At 32.9% G+C, this 27,083-nt stretch overlaps 1 protein-coding gene across 3 annotated transcripts; it reads right to left on the reverse strand.

Moving 5' to 3' along the window:
- Positions 1-25,909, reverse strand: LOC135127978 (uncharacterized). 3 transcript variants are annotated; one of them, XM_064054719.1, is made up of 4 exons: positions 25,791-25,897; positions 25,535-25,728; positions 24,961-25,450; positions 14,569-15,184 (listed from the first exon to the last, which is right to left on the reverse strand). In XM_064054719.1, exons 3-4 carry the CDS (start codon positions 25,371-25,373, stop codon positions 14,980-14,982), a joined length of 618 nt encoding a protein of 205 aa, XP_063910789.1. In that variant the 5' UTR covers positions 25,374-25,450; positions 25,535-25,728; positions 25,791-25,897; the 3' UTR covers positions 14,569-14,979. The 3 variants fall into 3 exon arrangements, with proteins under 3 accessions (XP_063910790.1, XP_063910789.1, XP_063910788.1); XM_064054720.1 differs by lacking the exon at positions 14,569-15,184 and adding an exon at positions 1-936 and having other exon boundaries at positions 24,961-25,728; positions 25,791-25,909; XM_064054718.1 differs by having other exon boundaries at positions 24,961-25,728; positions 25,791-25,896.
- Between the last annotated feature and the right edge of the window lie 1,174 nt (positions 25,910-27,083).

Raw genomic sequence — 27,083 nt, forward strand, 5'->3', positions numbered from 1 at the left:
TTTATTAACACCGTTTTATTAAAATTTCATTAACATATACAAATACTTGTGTAAATTACAATATAATACTGTTTACATTATTTATATGGTAACGCGATATCTAAAGATGTCCAACAAGGAAAAAGTTTTATTATTAGTTAAGTATAGTATACTTTTCGTATACTAAATTACAATAGATAAGAAATTTGTTTATCCACATTCATGAGACTTACCCATTTATGAACAATTTTCTGTTATTCATAAATACGTCGTTTTTATCACTATCCATCAGTAGTAATTGTAAAAAAATTTCAACACTATATTCGTGTAAATATTTCAACATTCTTTCAACGCCTATTTATTTTTTCAAATATATTTAGTATGTGTAATTATATACTTACTAGATAATTCGTAACTGTTTGTAAACATTATCTAAATTACGGTATTAATGTATTGCAGTAATCTGAATCACAGATTCTGTTTTTTTTTTTACAAAGCACCACTTTCCTTCATACAAGTTACCTACTTGAAAATTACAATGCTGGAAGACTAAACTACATAACAGATATGATATAAGTATTTCATTCATCTAAGGATAGTAACTGGACCGTAGATTATTATTATCCATTTCGTTAAACAAATTCTTTAATCTTTAATCTTTCATGTATAACTACGTATTTGAGTAAAAAATATTTCTTTATGTTTTGGTTGCACAACCCAGACAACGCGCAAACTCATTGGCACTTTACTTACAAAACACTTTGTTACTAATTACTTTAATTAAAGTACGGAAAAAATAAACTTTTGGCACCATTTTTGTCACCAGTTTTTGTAGCCATTACGGCAACAACTGTTATTAGAATGATTATAATAACTGCCAAAACACCAATTGCTGCTAAAAGCGCTCTCTCGAAAGGAGTCCATTTTCCACAACACCAATACTGTTCACGAACCACTCTGAAACATTCAAACATAAGTTATTGATTACAAGGAACAAATCATTATAAATAAGTCTACACAGTTGCAGTGCCGATATCAAATCTTTGGCAACCTTAGTACAGTGTGAACCAGTGGCGGCTGGTGGGTCAAAATTTCGGGTCGGCCAAATATTTTGAGTCTACACCTTGGTGTTATATATTTTTGTAATGTATGGCTACTACTCATTAACCACTGACATTTTACGTGCCAGGATGTACAAAACATCTCAAATGTTTCGACCTGTTAAAATAATTTTTTATAGGAAATTGACAATGTCAGTTTGATTCCAAATACTATTAATCCTTAATTCTACTTGTTCTGCTTTATCATTAATTGAGAACCACCCAAACATTATTTTTACTGAGTTCCCCGTCGACCGGCGGCTATACATACGGCTTGCCGACCCCGGACATCCACAATTAAATAATAATAATTAAATAATGACATGCAGTTAAAAAATATAAAAAAAGTAATAATAAAAGTACCAACTGTTAACTATCTTCATTTACATTTATTTTTTTTAATGTATATGACAAATTGTCAAATAAATTAATTGAATAATTGAAAAATTAAAATGATTTAAAACTTTAAATTCGTTTCTGAAATATCTGAAAACGCTTAGATGCTAAAAATACAGAAAAAGCGCATTTATGTTGTAGCTAAGTTATGTACGAAAAATAAAATTTTAGATAATTTAATGTAATTTTTTTCGTTTATTATTCATACACAGAAAAATGTATTAAATCGACAATTATTATTAAAAAAAAATAGTATGCACTGAAGAACATCGAAGCCGTTATTGTTTTGTAATTTGGTTAGCTATCTTAAATATTAAGCGTTTTAAAAACTAAATTCGCGTTGCTGGGTACGGCGAAGGAGGATTTCGCCGGACCTGGCACAACATACGTTCCGCCAGGTCTTTGTCTACTACAGTGTACTAGACAAAGAGAACGATGAAACCGTAAGCTGCTACGAAGTCGAAACATCGAGCATAATGCATTCCTGGGTACGGCTTGCCGAAATCTCGCCGGCAAAGCGTGTTTATCAGCATTTAAAATTAGCAACAAATGCTTTATTTTGTACCTACAATATAATAAAATATATTTTTAATATATATGGTCTATCCTAACGTACATTCAAACTTTATTTCTTTTTTTATTTTCTAATTTCAACGCTTACTAAGTATTTTAAAATGACTGGTACGGCGTGGCCGACCCTGCCGCCCCTGACCAGCCGCCCCTGGTGTGAACTTAAACAGAAAGTCAAAAATGCATTGAAGTTAGAGATTAACAGTAGAGAATTATGTTTAAAGTTCTAATAAATTTCATTGGAGTTTCATTTTATCTATTATTAGTTGAAGAACAAGGAAATTAACTATCTCTGGAAATGAATATACTTAATTTTCATTTACCATTAAAAAGAGCAACGAATTAAAAAAAAAAAACTAAGGTTCTACACAGACTATACTCGGATTTAATTCTAAGTTTAGATTAAAAAATTGCTCAAAGGCAATTTCCCTCGGCCCTGGAGTGTATTCCAGCTTTTTCGAAAAATTATGCAATTTGATTCTGCGAATTTTACTTTTTACTTCCCGAGCGTAAGCAAAGGAAGTATTGTAATCGAGTCCGTCGGCCGACTCTCTACTTTTACGTTTTTTCGATCTTTCATGACCCCTAGAAGACGAAGAAATAGGTCTCCCATTTCCGTCTGTCTGTCCGTCTGTCCGTCTGTCCGTCTGTCCGTCCGTCTGTCCGTCTATCCGTCTGTCCGTCCGTCTGTCCGTCTGTCCGTCTGTCCGTCCGTCTGTCCGTCTGTCCGTCCGTCTGTCCGTCTGTTGTCCCGGATTTTTATTAGACAGATAATCTCCGAAAGTACTCGACCGATTGTTGTGAAATTTTGTACTTATATTAAGAATATCATGTAGATGGTAAAACGCTAACCAAAATTTGTCTAATCATCCCCACCACTAATGCGATGACGTCACTTCAAAATTGTACATAGTAAATGGGTTTTCAATTGTATAAAATAACATAGTCCTACACATGTAGTTTACAACTCCGAATCGACTTTTCACCCGAAACGTCCAGATTTTTGGAAAAAAAATCAAAATTATAAAACAACATTTTGAAATTTAATTTTTAATCTGCTAACCAGAATGCTTTGAAATGTTGCAGATGTTTTAAGGCTATAAAGAGCATCATAAATCTTTAGTCAAAAAATATTTGCTTACCCCCTCCAAAAACTTGATGACGTCAGCTCAAAAGTTTGTGGAATAAATCATATCTAAAATGTACAAAATATGATGAGTCTGTACTTGTGATCTATCACTCCATTCATATTTTTTGGATTTGCATATACAGGGTGACTCAAAAAAATTAATGAATGCGTAAATATATTTTATTGATTTAATCAGGAACTACAAAACCGAATGCTCTGAAATCTTGCAGATGTTTTAAGGTCATAAAGAGCATAATAAATGTTTAGTCAAAATATATTTGCTTATCCCCTCCAAAAACTTGATGACGTCAGCTCGAAAGTTTGCCGAATAAATCATATCTAAAATGTACAAAATATGGTGAGTCTCTTCTTGTGATTTATCATTCCATTCAAATTTTTTCGATTTGCATATACAGGGTGACTCAAAAAAATTAATGAATGCGTAAATTAATTTTATTGATTTAATCAGGAACTACAAAACCGAATGCTTTGAAATCTTGCAGATGTTTTAAGGTTATAAAGAGCATAATAAATTTTTAGTCAAAATATATTTGGTTATCTTCTACAAAAAACTGATGACGTCAGCTCAAAAGTTTGCCGAATAAATCGTATCTAAAATGTACAAAATATGATGAGCCTGTACTTGTGATTTATCATTCCATTCATATTTTTGGATTTGCATATGCAGGGTGACTCAAAAAAATTAATGAAGGCGTGAATTTATTTTATCGATTTAATCAGGAACTACAAAACCGAATGCTTTGAAATCTTGGGAATATTTTAATGTTATTATAAGCATGGTAAACTTTTGTTCAAAATGTATTTGTTCATCCCTCCTAAAAAAATTGATGACGTCACCCTTAAATTTTGCTGAATAAATCCTATCTAAAATGCAAAAAATATGATGAGTTTGTACTTGTGATTTATCATTCCATTCATATTTTTTAGATTTTCTTAAGAGGTGGTTCAAAAAAATTAATGAAGTCAATTTATTTTATTGATTAAATTAAAGGCAACTCTTATTATTAGTATTACACCCCAACCAACCCAATTTGGTAGACACAAAATTTGTTAAAGAAAAAACTCGGTTGAAACATAAGGGTAGCATCGCTTATTTATATCGACTTTAACATTACAGACCTGCATTTGTTTTATGCGATCACTTGGTTCCGCGAATGTGAAATAGACATGTTTATAATCAACCAATTGTGAATTTCACCGTCAAGAATTAAAATAAAACCCAATGTTTTATATAATAAGCGGAAGTCGAAGCAATAAAACCGATGGTCGTTTTGTTTACAGTTTCTCTGTTTGACTTTCACGCATGCTGTTACGCTTGTCATCTTAAATTAAGAATGTTTATACATAAACGATTTTCAGTTGCCGTATACGCGAGTTAATTGTTTCGTTATTTTATTGATTATAAAAAATCAATATTCAAAACGACCCAATTCATTTTCCCGAAAATTTGGGAATACAATAATTTTATTCTTAGTATTACACTACATCTATCCCAACTGATATACGTGTCCTTGCAAAAATGTTGATGACGTCATCGCAATTTTTTTTAAATTCCCACTACAAAAATGTAATGAGAAAAAACACAATAGCCATGCAGTCGTCAAGTTTCCGACAGCGGGGAAGTACTGTCTAAACTCTTTAGACCAATTTTTTTATGAGAAGTAAACGAAAAAAGCGTGCTACGCGTATGTGTCAAATGAGTTTTAATTTACCAAATTTTGTGATGACGTCACCAACATTCCTGCAAGGACATGTGTGTCAATTTGGATACGAATAATAATAGTGCTTTTCCAACATTTTCGGGAAAATGGAGTGAATCGTTCCCGATTTAATCAATAAAATAAATTAACTGATTCATTTGAGTCATCCTGTATAAGCAATTCTAAAAAATATAAATGCAGTGATAAATCTCAAGTGTAGACTCATCATACTTCACACATTCGACAAAATTTTAAGATGACGCCAATAATTTTTTGTAAGGAACCTATATTTGCCATGTTACGATAACGTTAAAACGTCTGTCACATTTCAAAGCGCTGGGTTTTGCAGTTTCTGATTTAATCAATAAAATGAATTGAGTCACCCTGTATAAACAATTTAAAAAAATTTAATTTAAGATTAAGGATAACCTTAAAAATGTTTCAGAAGAGAAAGTTAAATTGTAAAACTTGGTCGAAAGTTGTTTCGACAGAACTTCCCTCGCTCCTGAAATACAATGATATTTTTTTTGGGTCACCCTGTATACGCAAATCGAAAAAATATTAATGGAATGGTAAATCACAAGCACCAAGTCATCATATTTTGTACATTTTAGATAGTATTTATTCAGCAAAATTTTTGGGTGACGTCATCAATTTTTTAGGGAGGGTGGGCAAATATATTTTGATCAAAAATTTACCATGCTTGTGGATGGCTTTAAAACATCCCAAGACTTCAAAGCATTCGGTTTTGTAGTTTCTGATTAAATCAATAAAGTAAATTTATGCATTCATTAATTTTTTTGAGTCACCTTGTATATGCAAATCCAAAAAATATTAATGGAATGATAAATTACAAGTACAGACTCATTATATTTTGTACATTTTAGATAAGATTTATTCGGCAAACTTTTGAGCTGACGTCATCAATTTTTTGGAGGGGATAAGTAAATATATTGTGATTAAAATTTTGTCAGGGTTATCATAACTGTAAACCATCTGCAAGATTTCAAAGCATTCGGATAAAATCTCAATTCGGAGTCATAAATTACATGTGTAAGACTATGTTATTTGATACAATTTAAAAGTCAATTACTATGTACAATTTTCAAGTGACGTCATCATATTAGTGGCGGGGATGATTAGACAAATTTTGGTTAGCGTTTTACCATCTACATGATATACCTAATATATATACAAAATTTTACAACAATCGGCCCAGTACTTTCGGAGATTATCTGTCTAATAAAAATCCGGGACAGCAGACAGACGGACAGACGGATAGACAGACGGACAGATAGACGGACAGACAGACGGAAATGTGAAACCTATTTGTTCGTCCTCTAGGGGTCCTGATAGGTCAAGAAAATGCAAAAGTAGAGAGTCGGCCGACGCACTTGATTACAATACTTCCTTTACTTACGCTCGGGAAGTAAAATGTTGTTACACAATTTTATTTTTATTTTTTTACAAAAATCTGGATACTCAGCATAAAAACTCGACACGGATTCATAAACTTTTTACTTCCCGAGCGTAAGCAAAGGAAGTATTGTAGTCCGTCGGCCGACTCTCTACTTTTACGTTTTCTCGATCTTTCATGACCCCTAGAAGACGAAGAAATAGGTCTCCCATTTCCGTCTGTCTGTCCGTCTGTCCGTCTGTCCGTCTGTCCGTCTGTCCGTCCGTCTGTCCGTCTGCCGTCCCGGATTTTTATTAGACAGATAATCTCCGAAAGTACTCGACCGATTGTTGTGAAATTTTGTATTTATATTAAGAATATCATGTAGATGGTTGTTAACGCCAATAAATATTGTCGGGATGTTTGAGTTTATTATATGTCTCCGCCGCCTAGGCCAGCTGCGGCGGCACCATTTGAGGTGCCGGCCGACAGTGCCGAAAGGGGCGGCTTGTATCTCAGCAGTGCCGAACATGTGTAAACGGCACTAAGAGTTGTACTGCAGTCGTCTGGACGAACAGACGTGTTTCGGGAAATAAATGTAGTTCTGTTAAACAGCGTTTAATTTCCACACAAACGAATTCTTAAAAAGAATTAAACATTTTGGTCCTTCGAACCGTGATAGTGATTACGAGCTCAACACTGAGCATATCGCAAAAAGTGACGTGATGCAGCTGTGGTAGAAGATTCCCGCGCACGGATTCGCCACCCTTCACGACACAACAAATTACAACAATTCCTCCAAGAGTGAACACATCGAAAGGTCAGGTCGTTCCAATTATTCCTATTCGTATTCCTGTGAATTTTGCAAGCTTTCGGTATCTGTGTGGCGTTGTATGTTTTAATTATCAAATCGGTGTTATTTTCTTTAAAATCTTTATAACTTTCGATAAATTACAAAACAACTACCATGCCAAATACGGTTAAAAGTTTAAAAAGCAAACGAGCAGGTGTAAAACAACGTCTTACGCGATTTCAGACATTCATCACTAATCCTAGAAATGTTGATCAAAAACTAGAAATTAGTAGGCTATTAAAGGATGTCGAACCATGTATGCGTGAATATGAAGATTATCATTTTCAAATTGCAGAATTAGACCCTTCTCAGGTGCGGGACACGGATTTGATTGAGTTTGAAAACGATTATTACAAAATTATTATCGACGCCGAAAAACTTTTAGAAAAAACCGGTGAAGCGGTTAGTTTGCCGGACGGTGAAAATTGCAATGTCAAACCACCAGACATAAATTTACCTTCATTCAGTACCAATAATAAGTTTAATACAAATGTGAACCAAAGTGCAAAACCTATTCAGAAAGGTTACATGACACGATCTGCAACTCATGTCTCCACAAGTTCAATACAATGTAGTATTTGCAATCAAAATCATCAATTATTTCGTTGTAAAAACTTTTTAGAAATGACAGTCGCACAACGCATCAATGAAATTAAAAAACATAAACTATGCCAGAATTGTTTTAAAGCTAATCATAAAGCAGACACTTGTACCCACAGTCAGTGTCGTAAGTGTAACAGAAAACACAACACGTTACTCCACATTGAACATACTCCGCAAAATGTTGAAACATTAACGCCCATTAGTAGTCATTGTGTGTCTCTGATTTCTCAAACTGTCATTCTCTCCACAGCATTAATCAAAGTTTTTGATAAAAACGGTAAAGAGCATCAATTAAGGGCATTGCTTGATAGCGCATCAACTTCTCACGTTATTAGCGAAAACGCAGCGAGAAAGTTAGGTCTACAAACAAACAACATTACATTACCTATGGTCGGAATTGGAAATAATTCGACTTCTGATTCCTCGCGTAAAGAGCCTAGTAGTTTAACTTTATCCCGTAACGAACTCAATAATGCACACGACATTATAATCAAAATAAGTCAGCGGGAATCGTTTCATAATGATATTGAATCTTTGAAAAAAGGTAAACCATTATCACATCACAGTAAAATAATAAACTTAAACCCGTTTTTAGACCAAAAAGGACTATTGAGGGTAGGAGGAAGATTGAGACATGCACCCATTCAGTACGATCAAAAACATCAATTAATATTAGCAAAAAGTCACAGTGTAACAAAATTGATAATTACATTGACACATATCACACATTTGCATGCCGGGTGTCTTGCAACACTTTACGCAATACGTCAACGTTATTGGCTAATTTCAGGACGAAACGCGGTGCGAAAAATTATACATCAATGCATAATTTGTTTTAGAGCTAAACCTAAGTCTTACCAACAATTTATGGGAGATTTGCCTGAGTCACGGGTCCGACCATCAAGACCATTTCAGTACTCAAGTATCGATTATGCAGGCCCAATATTATTAAAGAATGGTCGTGGTAGAACCACTAAAAGAATTAAGGGTTACATTGCAATTTTTGTTTGTTTCGCAACTAAGGCCACTCATATTGAATTGGTGTGTGATTGCACCACCGAATCGTTTCTAAACGCACTTAAGAGATTCGTCGCGCGCCGGGGGAAGGTTGACACAATTTACTCGGATAATGCTAAAAATTTTGTAGGAGCTGACCGAGAATTAAAATCGCTGTACAATTTATTACAATCACCAAATTTTCAGAAAAAGGTAATAGATCATTTAATAAACCAAAAAATTTGTTGGAAATTTATGCCACCACGAGCTCCACATTTTGGCGGTTTACACGAATCCGCGGTCAAATCGGCCAAAAACCATTTACGAAGGGTGGTAAAAAATGCCGTACTTGATTTTGAAAGCATGTACACGCTGTTAACGATGCTGGAAGCTTGCATGAATTCCAGACCCTTGTCTCCCCTTTCCTCCGATCCAACAGACCTACAAGCATTAACACCAGGTCACTTCTTGGTTGGCGACTCGTTATTGGCATCAGCGGAAGCAGATTTAACGGAAGTGGCGCCAACAAGGTTGTCTCAGTACCAGAGGTTGGAGCAAATGAGGCAACATTTTTGGAAACGATGGGCTGCCGAATATCGCAATAATTTGCAACAACGTTATAAATGGGCTACCATCTCCGATCAACCCAAATTGGGAGCCCTAGTACTCCTGAAAGAAGACGACGCGCCACCACTCCAGTGGCCATTGGGTCGCATTGAAGAACTTCATCCTGGGAAAGATGGTTTAACCCGGGTGGTGACTGTGCGAACAGTGCGCGGTGCATTTAAAAGGCCTGTCACAAAAATATGTGCGATTCCTATCGAAGGTGGAGTGCGTGAGTGACAGTATTTCAAACCATTTTGAACACCTTGTAACTGTTATTGTTGTTTTTCTCTTATTCATAGACATTAGAACAATACTATTGTAACATATTCGTTGAAACAGTGAACATTTCAACCCGGGGAGCAATGTTAACGCCAATAAATATTGTCGGGATGTTTGAGTTTATTATATGTCTCCGCCGCCTAGGCCAGCTGCGGCGGCACCATTTGAGGTGCCGGCCGACAGTGCCGAAAGGGGAGGCTTGTATCTTAGCAGTGCTTAGCAGTGCCGAACATGTGTAAACGGCACTAAGAGTTGTACTGCAGTCGTCTGGACGAACAGACGTGTTTCGGGAAATAAATGTAGTTCTGTTAAACAGCGTTTAATTTCCACACAAACGAATTCTTAAAAAGAATTAAACAATGGTAAAACGCTAACCAAAATTTGTCTAATCATCCCCACCACCAATGCGATGACGTCACTTCAAAATTGTACATAGTAAATGGGTTTTCAATTGTATAAAATAACATAGTCCTACACATGTAGTTTACAACTCTGAATCGACTTTTCACCCGAAACGTCCAGATTTTTGGAATAAAAATCAAAATTATAAAACAACATTTTGAAATTTAATTTTTAATCTGCTAACCAGAATGCTTTGAAATGTTGCAGATGTTTTAAGGCTATAAAGAGCATCATAAATCTTTAGTCAAAAAATATTTGCTTATCCCCTCCAAAAACTTGATGACGTCAGCTCAAAAGTTTGTGGAATAAATCATATCTAAAATGTACAAAATATGATGAGTCTGTACTTGTGATCTATCACTCCATTCATATTTTTTGGATTTGCATATACAGGGTGACTCAAAAAAATTAATGAATGCGTAAATATATTTTATTGATTTAATCAGGAACTACAAAACCGATTGCTCTGAAATCTTGCAGATGTTTTAAGGTCATAAAGAGCATAATAAATGTTTAGTCAAAATATATTTGGTTATATTCTACAAAAAACTGATGACGTCAGCTCAAAAGTTTGCCGAATAAATCGTATCTAAAATGTACAAAATATGATGAGTCTGTACTTGTGATTTATCATTCCATTCATATTTTTGGATTTGCATATGCAGGGTGACTCAAAAAAATTAATGAAGGCGTGAATATATTTTATCGATTTAATCAGGAATTACAAAACCGAATGCTTTGAAATCTTGGAAATATTTTAAAGTTATTATAAGCATGGTAAACTTTTGTTCAAAATGTATTTGTTCATCCCTCCTAAAAAAATTGATGACGTCACCCTTAAATTTTGCTGAATAAATCCTATCTAAAATGCAAAAAATATGATGAGTTTGTACTTGTGATTTATCATTCCATTCATATTTTTTAGATTTTCTTAAGAGGTGGTTCAAAAAAATTAATGAAGTCAATTTATTTTATTGATTAAATTAAAGGCAACACTTATTATTAGTATTACACCCCAACCAACCCAATTTGATAGACACAAAATTTGTTAAAGGAAAAACTCGGTTGAAACATAAGGGTAGCAGGCTTATTTACATCGACTTTAACATTACAGACCTGCATTTGTTTTATGCGTTCACTTGGTTCCGCGAATGTGAAATAGACATGTATATAATCAACCAATTGTGAATTTCACCGTCAAGAATTAAAATAAAACCCAATGTTTTATATAATAAGCGGAAGTCGAAGCAATAAAACCGATGGTCGTTTTGTTTACAGTTTCTCTGTTTGACTCTCACGTATGCTGTTACGCCTGTCATCTTAAATTAAGAATGTTTATACATACACGATTTTCAGTTGCCTCTGATACGTATACGTGAGTAAATTGTTTCGTTATTTTATTGATTATTACAAATCAATATTCAAAACGATCCAATTCATTTTCCCGAAAATTTGAGAATATAATAATTTTATTGTTAGTATTACACTACATCTATCCCAACTGATATACGTGTCCTTGCAAAAATTTTGATGACGTCATCGCAATTTTTTTTAAATTCCCACTACAAAAATGTAATGAGAAAAAAATACAATAGGCATGCAGTCGTCAAGTTTCCGACAGCGAGGGAAGTACTGTCTAAACTCTTTAGACCAATTTTTATTTTTATATTATTCGTCATATCGTTGTTGGTGGGGATGATCTGACAAATTTTGGTTAGCGTTTTATCATGTACACAATATTCCTAATATACATATAAAATTTGGCAACAATTGGTCTGGTGGTTTAGAAGAATATGTAATAAAAGTCGATCCAGACGCGGACAGACGATAGACGGCAGACAGACAGACGGAAACGAGAGACCTATGTTTCCGTACTCTAAGTATCATGAAACCCTCAGAAAACATGAAACTTGCAAGTCGCCCGATGGACTCGATTGCAACCGGTTTTAGTTCAAATCTGGCATTCTGATGCTTGTTAAGCAGGTAATGAAAACTAATTTGTATTACAGCCAAGGTTTAAACCCAATAATCGAACTTTAATTAAACAACTCCGAAAATTTCGAGCAGCACTTAATAACAAAGAATCAAAGAAAAACCTGATCAAAAAATTTATTAAAATTTAGGGTTTTAATAGATTAGTGTGGACTGTTGTAGACCACCATAAACTGCAACTCAAAGGTTGGAAAATTTTTTAAAGTTAGGAAATATATTTTACCAAAAAATATATTCTCGTTAGATATTCATCTAATGGCTACACTAACCACAACACATAAATATACGAAATAATCGTTAATAACAACAATTGGTCTAAGGTTATTTAGATATAACTTCCCTCGTTCCTTGTTCCTTGTTCTTCAAAAAATTATAAAACATGATTTTGCGAAATTTTATTTATTTTTTATTTGTGACCCCAATTCTATAAGTCAAAAAAATATAGATGCCTAGAGTAAGAACTTGAGGCGGATTCATAAACTACAAGTACAAAAGTATGTTATTTTATAAACTTTAAATAGAATTTACCATGGAAAATTTTGAGGCGACGTCATTAAATTGTTTGTGGAGATAATTAGACAAATTCGCGTTTTACACGATATTCCTAAAATACATATAAAATTTGGCAACAATGGATCTGGCAGTTTCGGATGAAATTATAGGCAAACGGAAACGAAAGACCTATTTTTTCCTACTGTAAGGGCCATGGAACGTCAAGAAAACATGAAAGTAGATAGTCATTCACCGGATGGACCCTATTACAATACTTCCTTAGCTTGTGCTTGGAAAATAATAACAAACACTTATGATTATTACATATCTTTGAAACATTTTTAAAATAAATTTTAAAAGTAAAGTTATTTTTATATCCATTAAGACTTCATTTCCTTGTGCAGTTAAACACGGTAATAACTGAGTAAAGAGGCCCTATATGACACTGTAGCAGATAAAATCCAAAGATTTAAAATTCGTATTTCTCTCCGAAAATTATTTAAAAAAGCAGTAGACATAATGTGTGTACTAAACACGAAATAAAGTGTGATGAACAAAAGAAATAACGATATATAAATAAGAGATACATTTTTTAATTGAATGAAATTTGCTTTCCAACTGGCTACTTCTAATCAATCTATGTATATGTTAAATTTATTTCGACAAATCAAAAGCTTAAAAAACGGATTGCGAAATGTCAAATTGTAGGTACTAATATTTGTTTTGTTTTTCCAAGAAAGTTTATTTTTTTGAAATAAATTTCCATGTTTTAGACACTTTTTTTATCTACTTAATTTTTAACGACTTGTAATTCCTGATCAATGTGCCTGAAGAACCTATGACCATTTACCCCATCGTAATACGTGAGCTTTCCCAGCAACTTTTAGAATTTCAAACAAAATGTGGGTTTTCACGACACAGAATTTGAAGTGACGAATTCGTACAAATGATAAGATACGGTACCGACATTAGTTTATACTAAACAATATTTTGAAATAAAATGGCTACGACTATCTATAATGTTTACCCAACTGTGATAATGTTAAATATGCTCAGCCTGCTGTCTTGTTTCATAAAAATTTTGCACCTGTTACAGTTTTGCAACTAATTTTATTAATTTGAAATTCAAAACAGCAAAATTAGATCAATAACTTCAGTAAGATTAGCTTTTGATTAAAATTTAATGTCACAAAATTCTCTTGCACTTAAAATGCGCAAACCCATCTCATCCTGCTCCGCTCTCGGAATGATTTATAAACTCGGCCAGCGCCTCGTCAGAAAACTTAATTCCGTGTGTAGGAGTATCACTCTACGGAATTATGAGAAATGCAAAGCATTAATTAAACTTCACTGGTTCTCTTTGCTTAGTCTTTCCTGTTTATAGAAGGCAGAGCTTTATGGAACTCAATAAAAGCCTTATTACGCAATTGTACGAATATAAGCCGTTTACCATTTAGAGAATAACTGGAATGGTGTGAATTGATACAGAGAAGAGAGGATCGCATTATCTGCCTTCCGCTGTAGCTAAATGAGGGTGCAGAAATAGCTACATACTGACAACAACATGCCTGTCAGTTTCTAAATAGTTCGATAATAGTTTGCCATAAAGTGAACGTGTAGTGCAGATTAAGCGAAATAAGGCAGTATTGATTATTTGTATGTACAGGAAGGTGTTTAGGTATACGTGATATTGATTCCAACTACAACTATGAGAACTATGAAGTTTTACTTTCATTCATCAATACATACCTGGGGTCATTTTGGTCACACAATCGTTAAATTTGCACAAATGTGTCATTGCGCAATACTTCGTTTCCAGTTTAAGACAGTGGGATGCACGGAAAGTCTAGAAAAAAGCGTAACAGGATCTATCCAGAGGTACACAGGTGATGTACTCAGTTATATTGATACCATATACATGTCAGCAATATTGATCCACCAACCAAGATTTTACCAAGTTCGACGGAATATTTTGCTGCGTCATCCCGACGTTCCACTCAAGGGAAAGGCAATTAAACTAAAGTACGAATTTTACAAAATCAAACTTGAAAGCATTTATATTCTCAAATTGTATATTATTCTTACTGACGCAAAGAATCAAATTCAAGTATAATTACATGTCACTCTAATATTAATGTCCATATAAATAATTGACGTAATACTTCTCTAATCAGTTCGTCATATTCATAATCTGTTACATACTTGCACAAATTACGTACGTACAATATCCTGATTGTATTCGCTACAATACGTTATTATTCTTACAAATACGAAGAATATATCACAAACAATGAATTTGTATATACTTACAAATTTTCACTATTCTATTTGTTATACAAATCTCTTTCAAATGAAAGATATTGCTACAGCTAATTTGCATTGTGAAATCTTTCACAAGCTTACACCTCCATAAAAATGAAATATAAGCCTTTTGAACTATCTTCAGGCTACTGTAGTCTACAAGTTTAATCTTTTATGAAGTCTAGTATTGAGAAAAACGATTGGGTGCTGTTGGTAGCACTGTCGTCATCTTTAGCAGGGTTTACAGCTACCAATACTACAACTACGATTAGAACGATGACGATGAAACTTAGAACACAAACAGCTGCGAATAAGGCTCTTTCACAAGGCGTCCATCTTGCATAGCAGCAGTATTGCTCGCGCACCACCCTGAAGAAAGACAATGAATTAGTAGAGTTTAAATCAGAGAAAACAAGGACAGTAACTTTTTCAAAGTTGCTTTCTCGTCACTGTCGATGTTCATAATGATACTGGTGCATGATGGTTGTGATGGGATTTCACAGTGCAAATTTCGTTTTTCAAAAAATTTTTTTGGTTTCTTAAAAACAGTATCAAATAAGTATTGTCCATCAACTTGGATTAGAGTGTTTACGTTTTTTCAATTCAATTCGAAGTGGGATTAGTGATCGGGGTTATGAAATACTGATAATTTATCAAACTGGTATAAATGTGCACGACACAAAACTAGTACAACTTGTAAAAAAAATTACTGTATAAATTGACAGTTTTTTACTACCAAAAACAATCAAAACCAATTGCGAATTTATAAAAGACGATTATTTTTATAAGCTATGAATTGCAAACGAATATGCATAGCAACGCCAGATGGCCGATAATAAATGTGATAAAATTCATGATTCGTATGAAGTAGTGCTTGGGCGAAATTAATATTACAACATGAATCGAATTACATAGGCAAATTTGACATATCACACAAAAATTTGTTGGTCACATCTTTTAGTGAATTTTTAAAGTTTCCATAAACTATGGCCGTAAATTAGATATATTTTTGTAACGTTACCTTTAAGCCTATTAAACGACTTGTTTATGTTTAATTGTTTCTAAAATTTAATCTTTATTTATTTTTGTTGACGTTAAATAATTGTTATCTTGTTATCAAGTTTATTGAAGCAACGTGGCTTCTGTTCTTAAACCTGTGCTTTCACAAATACATCCGGTGTACTTCAGGGTTCTCACGTCGTTGACCTTTTATTTATTTTTTTTTATTAACGATATGTTACCAGAAAAATTTCGACAAAAATTCAGTAAATGTAATGATGCAGTAGATAAATAGATTTAAAACTCCAAAAAAAAAAAACTTGGACTAGAATAGCGACCACACCTTACAATGTTGTGGTTCTGTGAAAACTCGGAAATTATGCCACAAACTACAGTAAACTTTTATTGAGAAGTTATAAAAAAATGATAGCATAGATAAGAAAATTATTTTGGATAATACCTATATAAAACATAAACAGTAAAATAATAAAAACACGGTATACTACGATCAATAATAGACGTCCTCAAGTTGGCACTGAACGACGAAGCTGCTTTTCTCATTGTTCTGTGTTTATGAAGGAAAATGAGAAAACTAAAAATTTTATTAATACGTGAATAGTTAAATGTCGCAAGGAATGTGATTACTGGTGTATACCTACAATCGGCTAAAGTTCAGTTAGCCCAAAACATATATATCTAATGCTAGAGTGAACACTAATAAAGAGTTGATCTTTTCAACGTTTTGCGTTTAAATACGTTTCTGTTCAACATAAAACTTTTGTTGTTTATTTGTTTTTTTCCCATCGTATAATTTATTTCTAGGTCGGCTAATCTATAATGATGACTTAACATAGACGCTTTTAGACTTAATGATTCCAATTATAGTATTTACACACCTCCATCTGGCTTTTATTGTTTTCGATAGCATTATAGTTTAATAAAAATGACTGCCGTACGGTTGTAGGTATGTCTAAATGTCAAATATACCATAAAAATATAAAACTTGGACAGTAAGAATGTTAGAATGAGAAGACATCATCAAATTATTTACGAATTGAAACAAGTGTAGAATGTAGAAAATATTACTGTATAAGATTTAAATAATTTTAATGTAGACACTTTTGAGATGACGTCATCAAATTGTTGATGAGGATGATTAGCCAAATTTTGGTTAGCGTTTTACCATCTACTGAATATTCCTAATATATACATACAATTTAACAACAATCGGTCTAGTAGATTCGGAGATTATAATATAATATGTCTAATAAAAATCGACGCACGATAAACAGAGGGAAACGAGAGATCACTTTTGTCGAACTCTAGAGGCATGGAACGTGGGCAAAACATGAAGGTAGCCAGTAATTCGATAAACCATATTAAGGAACGCTCGGGAAGTAAAAACACTTAAAAGTTCTCAGATGCATTATTTTTAAAAGTGCCGGTTTAGAACTTTGCACCTTCTCTTAACACACAAGAAAATCGGAGTAACTTTAAATATAGATTTTCTTATGTTTTTATTCCCGAGCGTAAGTGTAGTAGGGTCCATTGAAAAAATAAGTCTAACATTTCCATCTGTCGTCTGTGTCAATTTATATTAGACGGATAATCTCCCAAACTACTGTACCGATTGTTGTCAAATTTTATGTGTGAATTAAGCATGTCATGTAGATGGCAAAAGGCTAAACAAATTTCTTCAATGATCCCCACCAACAATTTGATAACATCCCCCCAAAAATTTTGTAGAGGATACATTATTTAAATGTTAAAAAATAATATATTACTACACTTGTGGTTAATGAATCCGCCTTGAGTATTAATTACAATTACTTTACAAAAATTATGCAATATTCGCTGGGTGTTTCGAATAACTTATGTCTCGTTCACGTGCGCGAGTGAATTTTTTTCTGTGACATTAAATTTGTCTGAACGTTGGACTTCAGCTACGAGGGAAGTTTGTGTAAATAACTTTAGACCAATGTTAAAAAAAACAGCGTTAGAAATAGGTTTGGAAATCTTAATAAGATCTGGATGTCCCATTTGAATATTGTGTATGAGAAAATTGACAATTTGGAAATTCAATCACTTTATGTAAATAAGTTAATATGACTTTTTAATTTTTATACCGTTGTCAAGGCAAGATAATTAAAAAGTTTTATAAAAAACGTTAGACCTCCATCAAATATGGTTAAGTCGAGAATTTTTAACTACGACTATTTTTTTCATAATTTTGAATGTTGGCAATTGTTGGTCAAAAAATGTTGCTGTATGTGGTATCGTTATTCTTTCTTTTTAGGTTGAATCCTAAATCTATACAAATATATTATGAGTTTTGTAATACAGCATCAAAGAATTTTTTTCAGAAGTGCGAAATCTTCAAATGTTCCACCCTCAAAGTGTTGGGGCAGCTTATATATACAGGGTGTTTCTTTTATTTGATACAACCCCTGTAACTTTTTTATTCTTAAAAATAAATCTGCAGTTGTTGTTTGGCAAATTTGTATCATTTTAAAAGATCTATGTGATAGCAAACTCACATTTTTTTTATCACTTCCGGTAGAACTGGAAATGACGTCAACTTTATTTAAAAAGTCAAAAGCAACCAATATTCTAAAATCAATATTTAAAAAGTTATTCAATAAAGTAGACGAAAAATTAAATTTATTGATGAGTAGATGACAATCTAGTAGGTTGAAAAATTGACACTCATGTCATTTATTCACATAACTGATCTTTTAAAATGATACAAATTTGCTCAAAGAACTATATGTTTATCTTTAAAAATAAAAAATTGGTCTAAGGAGTTTAGATAGTACTTCCCTCGTTGTCGGGAACGTGACGACTGCAAACTTATTATGTCTTTTTTCGTATTACATATTTGTATTTCTTGATTTAATCAATAAAATTAATTGACTCAGTCATTATTTTTTTTAGACACCCTGTATAAGCAAATCTAAAAAATATTAATCTAGTGATAAATCACAAGTATAGACTCATCATTCTTTACACATTTAAGCATTTATTCAGCAAAATTTCGAGGTGACGTCATCAATTTTTTAGGGGGGGATGAGCAAATACATTTTGACTATAAATTTATCATGCCTATGATAACTTTAAAACATCTCCAAGATTTCAAAGAATTCGGTTTTCTAGTTCCTGATTAAACCAATAAAATATATTCACGCATTCATTAATTTTTTTGAGTCACCCTGTATATGCAAATCCAAAAAATATGAATGGAATGATAAATCATAAGTACAGACTCATCATATTTTGTACATTTTAGATAGGATTTGTTCGGCAAACTTTTGAGCTGACGTCATCAATTTTTTGGAGGGGATAGGTAAATATATTTTGATTAAAAATTTATCATGCTTGTCATAACTGCAAACCATCTTCAAGATTTCAAAGCATTCGGTTTTGCAGATTCAAAATTAAATTGCAAAATGTTGTTTCAAAATTTTGATTTTTTTTCAAAAATCTGGACATTTCGGGTAAAAACTCAATTCGAAGTCATAAACTACATGTGTGGAACTATGTTATTTTATACGATTTAAAACCCATTCATTTACTATGTACAATTTTGAACTCACGTCATCGCATGATGATTAGACAAATTTTGGTTAGTGTTTTACCATCTACGGACAGACGGACAGACGGAGAGAGAGACGGAAATGGGAGACTTATTTCTTCGTCTTCTAGGGGTCATGAAAGGCCGAGAAAACGTAAAAGTAGAGAGTCGACCAACGGACTCGATTATGATACTTCCTTTGCTTACGCTCAGGAAGTAAAAAGTTACAGGGGTTGTATAAACTAAAAGAAACACGTGGTATATACCACGTGTTTCTTTTATTTGATATTCATATATATGTTACACTCTTATACAATTAGTCTTATTTTTTTTTAATCAACTGAAATGAAACCTTATCACAATATTCAAAAACATTTGTTTTTTGTTTTTTTTTTTAAGTAAGTCTGTAAAAATTTTAATTGAAATCCATACGAAAAAGTGAAGTTAATGGCCGAAAATTAAGTCGTAAGTCCAGAAATCTTTCGAAATTATTTTCTTATTTAAACTTTTACTTTAATAACAAGGAAAAGGCAGAAAGGAAATAAAGAAACGAAAAAAAATCATCAAATAACTGGTGGTTCTTCTTAACGTTAAGACGTATTATAAGTAATTCATTTCATTTTCTCTACAGATCGTCAGACAAAAACTCTTTATACGTGTAGCTTTTTTATTTTTCAGAGTTCATAGAATACAAGAATGTCGGTTTTTTGCTTCCGGATGCCTGTTCTATATTTGCCATTCTATTAGAGATTTTCTTAGACAGATACTGCCCCAAATTAAAGAAGTCATTTTTTTGAAACTTTATACCTATATACTTTAAATAAAAAACCAATTGATCGAAGGATATTTCATTTTTGCTTTTTTTTTACAAAGTCTGAACGTCTGGTGTGAAAACGGATTCATAAATCACAATGCGATTTTATAAAATTTAAATTCTATTTATGTACTGTTGTAAGTTTTGGATATGACGTCATTCCACTGTTGGTCGGAATGATTAGACAAATTTTGGTTACCATTTTACCATCTGCCCGATTTTCCTAACATACTATATCAAATTTGATAATAATCGGGCCTCTAGTCTACTAAAAATTGATAAACGACAAAAAGACACGCACCGAAAACCTATTTCTTCGTACTCTAGGAGTCATGGAACGTCAAAAAAACATGAAAATGGACAGTCGCCCGATGGACTCGATTACAATAGTTCTGTACTACATAATACCGAAAGGGCAAGAAACAATTTAACAGGTTAATTCTAATAATTTAACCGATAATTGAACGACAAATTATACCAAAAATATAGAGCCTGTGAAGTACAGTACAATAAATTCAGATTTTTCGAAAAATTATAAGATTGATTTAGGGAGTTTTATTTTTTTATGATACCCCTTATAAGTTAAAATAGGTATGTAATGTTAAAGTAAGGGTAATGACGCGAATAAAATAACAGTATTGTATTTCCAAATTTTCACGTAAATACAGTCAATTCTTCTTGATTTACTCAATATAATAAACTGACTCATTCCTTATTTTTTTAAGTCACTCTATATAAGTAATTCTAAAAACTATGAGTGTATTGATAAACCAGAAGAGCACATACATAATATGTGGCATAATTCAGACACGATTTATCCGGCAAAATTTTGATATGATATCATCAATTCTTTGAAAGGGAATAAACAAATAAGTTTTGAATAACAATTTACCATGAGTATGATATAAAGGTTTTACTTGCAGTTTCAAAGTTAATTATCAAAATGTTCTTATACAATTTTGATTTTTTTTTCCAAACATCTGGACGTCGAGGATGAAAACTTAAGACGGATTCATACACCACATGTGCAGGAGCATCTTATTTTATGGAATAAAAGAAAATTTACTGTTGTAAATTTTGGAGATGACGTCATTTCATTGGTGGGGGGGGGGGATTTTGTTAAGCGTTACAAAACAGACAAACAGACGACAGACAGACGGAAAGGCGAGACTACTTTTTTCGTACTCTAGCGGTCATGAAACGTCGAGAAAACGTAAAAATGGGCATTCATCCGATAAACTAAATATATAGCTTAGCTTAAACTCAGAAAGTAAAAAGGTAACAGTTTCAAATTATTGAAACATTCAAACTTCGATGATGTCAAGCCTCCTATGGCCTTTCATAACTGAATACTCCCCTCTCCTAAGTAGGTGTTTTTTCGAATTTGTTTATCAGCTGCTAATCTATTTCTGGGGCAATAGATCAGGTCAAGTCTGAGTCTTAAAATTATTTGTTCCTTCAAATTAGGAATTAATTATTCACTTACATTTTGACGTTTTTACTACTAAGCCGCATTTTTGTTGAAATTAAGGAAATCAGGCTCGAAACTGTAAAAATCCAGACAGCACGTGCCAAAATTAAACTCTAGAGTTATAATTATTATTATCTTAGTGAGAAGACATACATACAAAGATTGACAGGAACCACCTTGGTTTTTTGAAAACTTATTATATTAATTGTCGCCCGTTATACCAATATTAATGGTACCTACTAGTTTTTTAAATTTATGCATACACAGAAATCGTAAACTGAAGTTATATGATTATTCTTACAACTTCTTTGATGTTTTATTATTATTACTTCCCGAGCGTAAGCAAAGGAAGTATTGTAATCGAGTCCGTCGGCCGACTCTCTACTTTTACGTTTTCTCGATCTTTCATGACCCCTAGAAGACGAAGAAATAGGTCTCCCATTTCCGTCTGTCTGTCCGTCTGTCCGTCTGTCCGTCTGTCCGTCTGTCCGTCTGTCCGTCCGTCTGTCCGTTTGTCCGTCTGTCCGTCTGTTGTCACGGATTTTTATTAGACAGATAATCTCCGAAAGTACTCGACCGATTGTTGTGAAATTTTGTACTTATATTAAGAATATCATGTAGATGGTAAAACGCTAACCAAAATTTGTCGAATCATCCCCACCACTAAAGCGATGACGTCACTTCAAAATTGTACATAGTAAATGGGTTTTCAATTGTATAAAATAACATAGTCCTACACATGTAGTTTACAACTCTGAATCGACTTTTCACCCGAAACGTCCAGATTTTTGGAAAAAAAATCAAAATTATAAAACAACATTTTGAAATTTAATTTTTAATCTGCTAACCAGAATGCTTTGAAATGTTGCAGATGTTTTAAGGCTATAAAGAGCATCATAAATCTTTAGTCAAAAAATATTTGCTTATCCCCTCCAAAAACTTGATGACGTCAGCTCAAAAGTTTGTGGAATAAATCATATCTAAAATGTACAAAATATGATGAGTCTGTACTTGTAATTAATTTATCACTCCATTCATATTTTTTGGATTTCCATATACAGGGTGACTCAAAAAAATTAATGAATGCGTAAATATATTTTATTGATTTAATCAGGAACTACAAAACCGAATGCTCTGAAATCTTGCAGATGTTTTAAGGTCATAAAGAGCATAATAAATGTTTAGTCAAAATATATTTGCTTATCCCCTCCAAAAACTTGATGACGTCAGCTCGAAAGTTTGCCGAATAAATCATATCTAAAATGTACAAAATATGATGAGCCTGTACTTGTCATTTATCACTCCATTCATAGTTTTTGGATTTGCATATACAGAGTGACTAAAAAAAATTAATGAATGCGTAAATTTATTTTATTGATTTAATCAGGAACTACAAAACCGAATGCTTTGAAGTCTTGCAGATGTTTTAAGGTTATAAAGAGCATAATAAATTTTTAGTCAAAATATATTTGGTTATCTTCTACAAAAAACTGATGACGTCAGCTCAAAAGTTTTCCGAATAAATCGTATCTAAAATGTACAAAATATGATGAGTCTGTACTTGTGATTTATCATTCCATTCATATTTTTGGATTTGCATATGCAGGGTGACTCAAAAAAATTAATGAAGGCGTGAATTTATTTTATCGATTTAATCAGGAATTACAAAACCGAATGCTTTGAAATCTTGGGAATATTTTAAAGTTATTATAAGCATGGTAAACTTTTATTCAAAATGTTTTTGTTCATCCCTCCTAAAAAAATTGATGACGTCACCCTTAAATTTTGCTGAATAAATCCTATCTAAAATGCAAAAAATATGATGAGTTTGTACTTGTGATTTATCATTCCATTCATATTTTTTAGATTTTCTTAAGAGGTGGTTCAAAAAAATTAATGAAGTCAATTTATTTTATTGATTAAATTAAAGGCAACACTTATTATTAGTATTACACCCCAACCAACCCAATTTGGTAGACACAAAATTTGTTAAAGGAAAAACTCGGTTGAAACATAAGGGTAGCACGCTTATTTACATCGACTTTAACATTACAGACCTGCATTTGTTTTATGCGTTCACTTGATTCCGCGAATGTGAAATAGACATGTTTATAATCAACCAATTGTGAATTTCACCGTCAAGAATTAAAATAAAACCCAATGTTTTATATAATAAGCGGAAGTCGAAGCAATAAAACCGACGGTCGTTTTGTTTACAGTTTCTGTGTTTGGCTCTCACGTATGCTGTTACGCCTGTCATCTTAAATTAACAATGTTTATACATACACGATTTTCAGTTGCCTCTGATACGTAGGTATACGTGAGTAAATTGTTTCGTTATTTTATTGATTATTACAAATCAATATTCAAACGACCCAATTCATTTTCCCGAAAATTTGAGAATATAATAATTTTATTCTTAGTATTACACTACATCTATCCCAACTGATATACGTGTCCTTGCAAAAATGTTGATGACGTCATCGCAATTTTTTTTTAAATTCCCACTACAAAAATGTAATGAGAAAAAAAACACAATAGGCATGCAGTCGTCAAGTTTCCGACAACGAGGGAAGTACTGTCTAAACTCTTTAGACCAATTTTTTTTTTAAATGTATTCATTCCCTTCAAAAAGACGATGACGTCATTTGAAAAAAAAAAACCTAAAACATGTTTATAGAAAAGTATTTATGTTTTAATAACATATTATATTTTAAGTCACTTATGCGGGGTGCGAAAACAATATAAGTGATGGAATTTATTTTATTGATTGATTAATTACATTAATATCATATAAACTTTGAAATGCTGTGTTGCTTGTATTTTAACATATTTTGGATGTTTCAGTTTTAGACTCTACTGACAAGTTCAATTCTTTTTCCAAAAGAATCGACTGTTCCATCACCACTTTAATATACCTGAATACACAATTCACTTGTATAACACGCGCCAAAGTACAGCATCTATGGAGGCGGGACTTTAAAATATAGTGAATATATTATTATTATTAGTTAGTCGACTTAACTTTGTCGTTGTAATGATAACATACCAGTGTAAAAGTAAGTTGAATAAAAAACGCCTACTAAAAATGTGTATCTATTTGTACCATCCTTTTGCAAATCTGTGTAGAAATGTATACCGGCATAAACAATTCTCGTCAATTCTAACATACTATTATAAGTGCACCGAAAATTTGAAAAAGTATCGGAACAAAATTTTTGGGAGGTTACTTGTGATAGATAATTGTCAACTACATGATGATTTGAAAAATTAACACCAACTTTACTTACGTTAAACTCTGCACACTGGGATCCCTCATCGACGACCTCACACTGCTCGCGGCACTATTTCCCCTGGAAATCTTCGTCCCGTCTTCAAGTTCGAAAGCCACATTGTCGATCCCTAACCTACTGCTCGCTTGGCTGCTCTTCCGCGAGCCTCTGCTATCCCTATGTCTCCTCTCCTTCTTCCCAGCCTTCACCTGTTCGTTAATCACCTCCACTTTAATTTCACTTTCCACTTCAGGAATGGGTGGCACTTTCACTTTTTTCTTTTTCGCTCCATAGTTGTGCGAGCGCGTGTGTCTCAAGATCGGTCCTTCAGCCACCCCTTTCGGCTGTAAGCTATGTCTGTAGCTGTGGTCCCGCGATTCGTCGCTGATGTCTGGCACCGGCACCTGGAGGGTATCCTTGTCCTTCGACATTGCATTCTTCGTTACTCTAGGCTTGTAGCATCTCAAGGTAAGTCATGGACGATGCTCTGCTGCTCGCCGACAGTCTGCTGCAATGTTTGCGTAATGGATTGATTTACATACACGTAGCTGGTTTTATCACAATTTTCTGAGATAAGATAAGGTTTTCGTACGTTATTGTGGAGTGAAGTGGCGACTGTGATGGAAAATTAGCCTGTTGCTCGATGTATCGATTGGAATTATGTCGAAATGTCGAAGTTTTTATTTATGAAGAGAAGGTTTTGTTTATTATTGATGTGGGAAAGCTGCTGCTTCTTTAATATTTTATGATTCCGTAAATGCTCTCATTGATTAGTGGTAACGGCCTCTGAAACAGATATTCGGAGGTTGGATGTTTACATTTAAACTGTGATTAAGTTGAATACATACCTGGTGTTTTATGTTTTTGCGATTCAGGTGTTTCGGTAGATTATCTCTAGATTGCAGTTATTTTGTTCTGTTTGATAACAAAGCGCCGATTGATTTATATAAATTGTATCGGGATTATTTTACGACTTCTTATCATTTTTTCCTTCTCTTGGGGGACATCTGGAATGAAGGCTGACTCACTAAATTATCATTTAAATTATCTAAAATGATTCACTTTTTTTGTTATGTAATTAATTTGTATTTACGTTACTTAAACACCTGAGCCCGATGACTAAAAACCGTGATTCCTCTGTCCAGATATTTATCACTTTGAGCATAGGAAACCATTTATCATAAGATTAAGTCTGTACAAACCAGGTCGTTTTTGTTCCATAAACAAAGTCTATACATATATGTATTCGTAGTTCCAAAAAAGTAACTTATAAACAAACATTTGCATTATCCGCTTACATCGCACTAAAAGCATCGACAATTGCAAAATAAAAGCACATTATTTAACAATTTTTTGACATGATGTCATCAACTTTCTGGAGGGAAAGGCAATGAATTTAGGGTTAATATATACATGTGTCTTAAAAAGCACAGGTCAAGTTACGCTGCAGTTTTCTAAACAATATTTTGTGATAACATCAGCATTTTTTCGAGAGGATGAATAGACACATTTTTATTAACTTTGTACAGCTAAATAATAGTTTCAAAACAGTCATATAGATTGGTTAAAAATGCTAACATAAGACAAACAGAAACAGAAAACCAATAAACTACACAATGAGGAAATACAATTACCATTAGTAAATCAATACTCGTATAATGAATTATATCTATCTCACTGCTTTTATTATTTAAAGACAAAAAAAAATGTGTGTATGGATGTGTATGTTTATTTCATTCCATTTAGTTATAGATTCACTGATAAGTAATTAGATATTACTGTAACTCCATATGTTACTTGGGTCACCTAGGTTAACTTCACTCAAAAAAATTACATAATAAAAACTTAGCCTCTCTCAAATGAGCCCCATCTACTAAAGTACTAAGTATATTGAGCACTAGTTACACATAAATCCATCAAATAATCTAAGTTTTTGTTTCATATAACAGTTTTAATACATTTTTTCATCCTGCATATCCAAAACATTGTGCTTTCCGAGTTGAAACCAGAAAAATATTGAGTTTTTACTGCATTTTGGATTGTAAAAATTGACCATTCTTCAATCTATTCAAGAATGATCACTTTTCTAAACAGCTTTTGTACAATCAGAACGCGACATTTCCTTTTCTCATAAGTCCCCA

Source organism: Zophobas morio, unplaced genomic scaffold (assembly GCF_036711695.1).
Source record: "Zophobas morio isolate AGI-343-1 ecotype UQ-CSIRO unplaced genomic scaffold, CSIRO_AGI_Zmor_V1 ptg000012l, whole genome shotgun sequence".
Classification (NCBI taxonomy): domain Eukaryota; kingdom Metazoa; phylum Arthropoda; class Insecta; order Coleoptera; family Tenebrionidae; genus Zophobas; species Zophobas morio.

Coding starts and splice junctions, on each gene's coding strand:
- LOC135127978 (XM_064054719.1), bottom strand. CDS start 25,373: ATGTCGAAGGACAAGGATACCCTCCAGGTGCCGGTGCCAGACATCAGC. Junction 15,185..24,960: donor CCCAGTGTGCAGAGTTTAAC/GTAAGTAAAGTT, acceptor GTCTTTCTTCAG/GGTGGTGCGCGAGCAATACT.